General features: G+C 38.4%; 1 protein-coding gene across 3 annotated transcripts in view; it reads right to left on the bottom strand.

Moving 5' to 3' along the window:
* Positions 1 to 3,024: 3,024 nt before the first annotated feature.
* The window catches only part of PLOD2 (procollagen-lysine,2-oxoglutarate 5-dioxygenase 2), a 31,187-nt gene continuing 28,211 nt past the window's right edge, over positions 3,025 to 6,000 (bottom strand). For all 3 annotated transcript variants that reach the window (XM_089672553.1, XM_089672554.1, XM_089672555.1), the window contains one exon: positions 3,025 to 5,996. In XM_089672553.1, the coding sequence (XP_089528679.1) occupies positions 5,841 to 5,996 (156 nt within the window). In that variant the 3' untranslated portion in view covers positions 3,025 to 5,840. The remainder of the gene's footprint in view (positions 5,997 to 6,000) is intronic.

Genomic DNA, 6,000 nt, shown 5'->3' with positions numbered 1-6,000 from the left:
CCTTGCCCACACTCAAAGCACACCCAAAAAAAGCCTAAAAAAAAAAAAAAAAGTACCAGGGGCATTTCATGGGGTCCCCTACTGACCTCGGGGCCCTCGGGCAATGCCCTAGGGCTCAAATGGTCAGTCCGCCACTGCATTTTACTCTTTTTAAAGAAACAAAATCTGCAAAAGCACTATATTAACTTTGACCTGCAGAAAAGGATTTAATTTATTCATAAAAATTTTAATAAACTGTTTGAAAAACTTGCTTTGGTGCTCTTGCTTGTAGCAGAACCTATTTAGCCAATTTGTCACCCCCATAGGCAATACAGGCCTAAAATGGATTCACATGATACACTGAAGCCTAAGAAGAGAGAGCAGCTGTGCAGCAGCCAGGACAACACAGGATCAGTGAGAGAAGACAGCCAAGTGTTTAGGGACTGTGGGAAGAACAAGTAGCTGGATGCTTTCTTTACCTGAATATAGGGAATGCATTAAGGTAAAAACATTGACTTTATAACCACTTTAAATAAAAGGGGAAATGTCCATCAAATAAAAATGGACTGTAGCAAACTTCAAATGCTCCCAACATTGAATAAATATTTCACCTCTATGCCAAGAGTGGTCACTAGCTGCCCTTCTAGGTAGCCAGGGGGAGCTAGTTATTTTTCAGCCACAAAGGCGGAGTAGCAGCCTGAGCAATAGTCAGCTGGGTTAACTTTAGGTCAGGGCTGAGAGGCTCTGCAGATCAATTCCCTGATAATGCCCCCTGATATAGCAATTTAGAAAAAGTCTCTAGAATTCATTGGGTGGGAGGGGCTGATCTGCATGCTTAAGGGGTCCTGACCAATCCCCAGGCAGGAGGCTTGGCATCGGATCAGGACAGCTCTTAAGCATGACTAAACCTGCTCAGCAGCAAGAGAGTTTGGGTGGAAAATGTGAGAAGGCTGAGATGCAGGAGCCTGTGAGGGGGCCCATCTACAGGCTGGGACCTGGACAGGAGGATTACTTAGCCTCACTGGTCCCCAGAGGGAGGACTATCTGGAGCCAGCCCAGCAGAAGGCCTGAAGGCAGCAACCAACGTAAAAAGATCAAAATTGCATACAAGGGAGAGGTGCAGCGCTAGCTGAATAAATATGCACTTAAATGCTTATTAAATATACACTAATATAAATCAATAAAAGTGCTAATAAAGTGCAAAACAGTGACTAAATGGTAAGTATAGTCCATAGCGTGCTCAAAAATCCAAGAGAGTCCTTAAAGAGCTCCAATCCCTGGATTCGTGGATGAGGTGATAAAGATAAGAATTGCGCACTCACCAGATACGCAATTCAAGTGCGCATTTAAAGCTGACAATCTCAGGGTCCTCATATGGATCTGGTCAGATCTGGTCACAGAAGCCTCTCATCACCTTGGTAGTGTTTTTACCACACACGGAAGAAAGGGCCGCTCTGCAGATGTAAAGGACTCCCACCAGATACGCAATTCAAGTGCGCATTTAAAGCTGACAATCTCAGGGTCCTCATATGGATCTGGTCAGATCTGGTCACAGAAGCCTCTCATCACCTTGGTAGTTTTTTATAAACGATATATAGATGACATCTTGCTCTGAATTTTAAGTACTGTCCACATGGACAGTACTTTTTTTTTTTTTTTTTTTTTTTTCCATGTGGACAGTACTTAAAATTCAGAGCAAGATGTCATCTATATATCGTTTATAAAAAACTACCAAGGTGATGAGAGGCTTCTGTGACCAGATCTGACCAGATCCATATGAGGACCCTGAGATTGTCAGCTTTAAATGCGCACTTGAATTGCGTATCTGGTGGGAGTCCTTTACATCTGCAGAGCGGCCCTTTCTTCCGTGTGTGGAAAACACTACCAAGGTGATGAGAGGCTTCTGTGACCAGATCTGACCAGATCCATATGAGGACCCTGAGATTGTCAGCTTTAAATGCGCACTTGAATTGCGTATCTGGTGAGTGCGCAATTCTTATCTTTATCACCTCATCCACGAATCCAGGGATTGGAGCTCTTTAAGGACTCTCTTGGATTTTTGAGCACGCTATGGACTATACTTACCATTTAGTCACTGTTTTGCACTTTATTAGCACTTTTATTGATTTATATTAGTGTATATTTAATAAGCATTTAAGTGCATATTTATTCAGCTAGCGCTGCACCTCTCCCTTGTATGCAATTTTGATTACTGTGAAGGTTTATATGGTACCTTTTGGTGTTCAGCTGCTTTCTTCTTATTTTATCCTATTCACTAATTGATCGTATTAGTTGTTTGAAGCGCTCACTTATTTTGAGATTTAACGTAAAAAGATAGCAGGGAAGAACTGAGTGAGTAATCCTACACCCCCTGGGCCAGTTAAGGGGGGGCTTTCTGTTCATAATGTTCAACTTAGAGTGGCAGACACTGGATCCCCTTGCTCAAGGATTCACCCAGTACAGCTGGATGAGGGGAGGATTCATACACTAGGAGAGGCTGAAGAGCTCTCCAGGAAGGAACATTTTGCTGTATAAAAGACTTGTACATAGTTGTCAGGAAGTTGTCCTCATTTGCAGTTCCCTTGGGCATCCCCTACACCCCTTACCCCAACCAAGTTCAAATACCCCTAATAAAACCTAAAAAAAAGCTGAAGGACTGTTTACGGTCTCTGGAATGCAAGTCTTACGTTTTGTTTGACTGTGCAGGACCATAGGGGGACCCAAATCTTCAGCAACAACTAAGGGTGCAAGTACTAAAGGGACAAGGGTTGTAGGTTGTCTTATGAGAATTTTCATAACTTTTGCAACATATTTGTTTTCAAGATAAGATTAGCATGCAAAAAAAAAGAAAAAAAAAAAAAAAAAAAGATCATTCATCCATTATTCTTATTGTGTGAACTAGGCATTAGACTGTCCACTATCCACAGAAGGTAGGGGAAGCTGCGAAGATCTCACCACTAGAGTCTAAGACTGATACACGAAAGAGCTTTATGATTCAAGGCACCAGAATCTGCCACATTAAAAAGAGGAGAAACACCAGCCAAAAACTTTTTAAATTAACATTTATTTATCACAAACATGACATCACTGACACTTTAAGGCTGTTCTCTTCAAGTACTGCAAATTAAAAATCCTCATATTTGCAAATATTGCATAATGTTACATTTTGAAAAGATTTTTCTTTTTTAAAAAGAGACCACCTTGATTGAAAAAAGAAAAAAAAAAAAATCAAAAAACCAAAAAACACAAAAGCTTAAACATCAGACTAACACAATTTCAAGTAAATTGAAATCTTTAACTTAATCAATCCAGCAATGCACTTATAGAATGCATTGTTTCTCCAAAAACAAAATTTCAGTTACAGCATAGCAACAGTTTTAATGTAGTAACTTAAAAAAAATCACGAAGGACGTGCTGAAACAAACTTATCTAGATGCAAGGAAGGCACTTTCTAGTGTGATCCATTTAAAAAATAAGGAAAGCTGTCCGCAACACTAATTTATCAAATAAAAAGATTCCTGTTGGCATTCGATCTAATTTGCGAACATTCAGTTAACGGTTTTAGGCACTTTGGTCATTTTTGCAGCATTTTGGGACTAAACTGGCTGATGATGTAGCGAACGTACTTTATCATATAAAACAGTAGAGGGAAATGTTATAATCGCAGCCAGTCAGACTTTACCTTTTAATTTCTGCAGGCTTCTAACTTATATCTGTGGCTCTGTCAGTGCATGTATGTAGTGGCTCAAAAGGACAGGGCATGAAACCATCTCTAATAAAACCAGTCAATTAGACATTAATGTCAGTAGTAACCCATACAAGGGTACAAGCAGGTGACTAGCATTAAAAGCATCATCTTTAAAAAGGATCTGCAAACTTTCTGCAAATATTCAATTGAGCTCTGATTGACAGTGTTAGCTGTGTTTTCTCTTCACTGCCTCATAGGTAGACATTGTTGGATCACCTGTGAAGCATTTGCAAGTATTACATGGTTTCGTGCATGAGCCCTACTTTGCACCAGGAACACAGAAACCCTGGCACTTGTCCTTTCCTCCTAGTCTTTCCAAACACAAGTAGTTTTTTCAAGAATGGCACCTGAGTTTTCTTCCTCTAAACAAATGCAATAAAATGGCACAAATCAATTACATTTCAAGAAAAGTCTGAAGGTATCATTACTGCTCAAGGGTGACCTCCATTAGGCCTTGGCTGCTTGTGGTAAAAGAAATAAAAACAACTAAATGATGTTATACAATAAATTAGCATGGTCTAGAAACAAAACAGAAACTGGCATGGACTTTATTTTTTGCAATAATCAACCAGTAGCATATTTAGGCCAGGATTCATGCATATTCAAAAAGTGCTTTTCTTCTCTTTGAATTAAAAAAAATTTGGACATTCATATGACCTAAAGGTCTGATAGACTATTAAAAATGTCATATTATATTTGCAATTGCTGTATTCTAGCTGTGGGTTTAAGTTTTTACTTTCCGCTAAAAAATATATATGCTATTAAAGTTTTTAGGGCAGGAAAATTTCAATAAATTATAAATGTAGAGTATCCTTTTTACAATTAAGTAAGAAATAACAAACAGCTTTCTCTTTCATAGAGGATGCACTGCAAGCCTGTATTAAGCTCTTAACACCACAGATTGGCTAGCCCTGATGTAATTGTAAGATTCCATCATGCTATTATAACATAGTTGGCAATGCTTATGATGTATCCACATCTGTTATATTTATGAACTTTTTTCTTTTTTTACTTAAGAGTGACAATGGGACAGGTTTCTTTGGAAAAAGAAATCTGTTTGCCACAATAAATATTATATGTACGCTGACTCTCATTGCAGACTTGCATTCATATATACAGTACTTTTCCAGAGGGTTAGGAATGCAGGCTCACAGCTTTGTATAATAAAGGAAATCTGCCTATAAGTAAAGCACCCGATTCAGAAGAATCAGATTTAAGATTCCATTTCCTAACTCATAGGTTGTATAGTAGTTCCCAGGCAATGGCTTATGTTGCATTGAACCTGAACAGAAGCTTCTAAGACAGTTAGGGCCATTTATTGATGAGCCTTGGCTTCAGTTTGAGATGGTTCCGAGGTCATTCAGATATTGACAGGTACAGCTGACCTCTTTTTCGACCTGCATTTGACCCACTTCAGGTGGTGTTTGCTTGAATTGGGTTTTACATTACCTATAACCTATAGGAATGCAAACAAAAGTCCATCAACGTAGGCCCTTATTTGGCTTCAGAATAGATCTCCTTACATTTAAAAATTGACGGCAGTGCAAAACAAATATACATGTGGAGTATTTAGATTTAAAAATGCCTCATTTTTTTTTCTTATTTGCTACTTGACATTACTGCTTGAATATTTGTCATATCAACACTGCCTTAAATAAATTGGTGACATTAACAATGTTCATCTGCTACTTGTGTGTTTTATGCAACTATTTAATGGGCTGAACCATGCTCCAGTGAGGTCACTAGTTTCTAGTCAATTGATGGTTAAATACCTTTTCCGTCCACAGAAAAAAATAAAGAATCAAATTATGCCTTGTAATGTAAGGAGGTTTCTTGTTTTTGTGATGGAACCTCAAAATCCTATTTTTCTTACTTGGTATTCAATTGTCTGTGTATTCTTGGAGTTTTAAAATTTACAACATGGGAGTAGTGAGGGGGTTATGTACTTTTCTGGTCCCCATGCATCATTTTTCCACATTCTTTAAAGACAGTAGTAAATAGTCTGATTTGAATTAGAAACAAGACTCTATAAATAAAAAAATATAAAAAAAAAAAAAAAAAAAAAAAAAAGAGACAAAATAGTTTGCTGATGGGTTCAAGAGTCTGTCAGAGTTCATGGATCAATAAAAGAAACTGCAATATATCTTGTCCCATTCGTCACAGGAAGTCCTTCATGCAAATGTGTGAGTCGCCCTGGGTGCATAAAGCTCCACCCCTTTCTTGGAGATGCAATTGAACAGTTATACCTGGCAAATCTGCATCCACCTCCCTGT

This window comes from Staurois parvus, unplaced genomic scaffold (assembly GCF_062004578.1).
Source record: "Staurois parvus isolate SC_StPar_1 unplaced genomic scaffold, SC_StPar_1.0 ptg000131l, whole genome shotgun sequence".
Classification (NCBI taxonomy): Eukaryota; Metazoa; Chordata; class Amphibia; order Anura; family Ranidae; genus Staurois; species Staurois parvus.
This window is presented reverse-complemented; position numbering and strand designations above follow the sequence as displayed.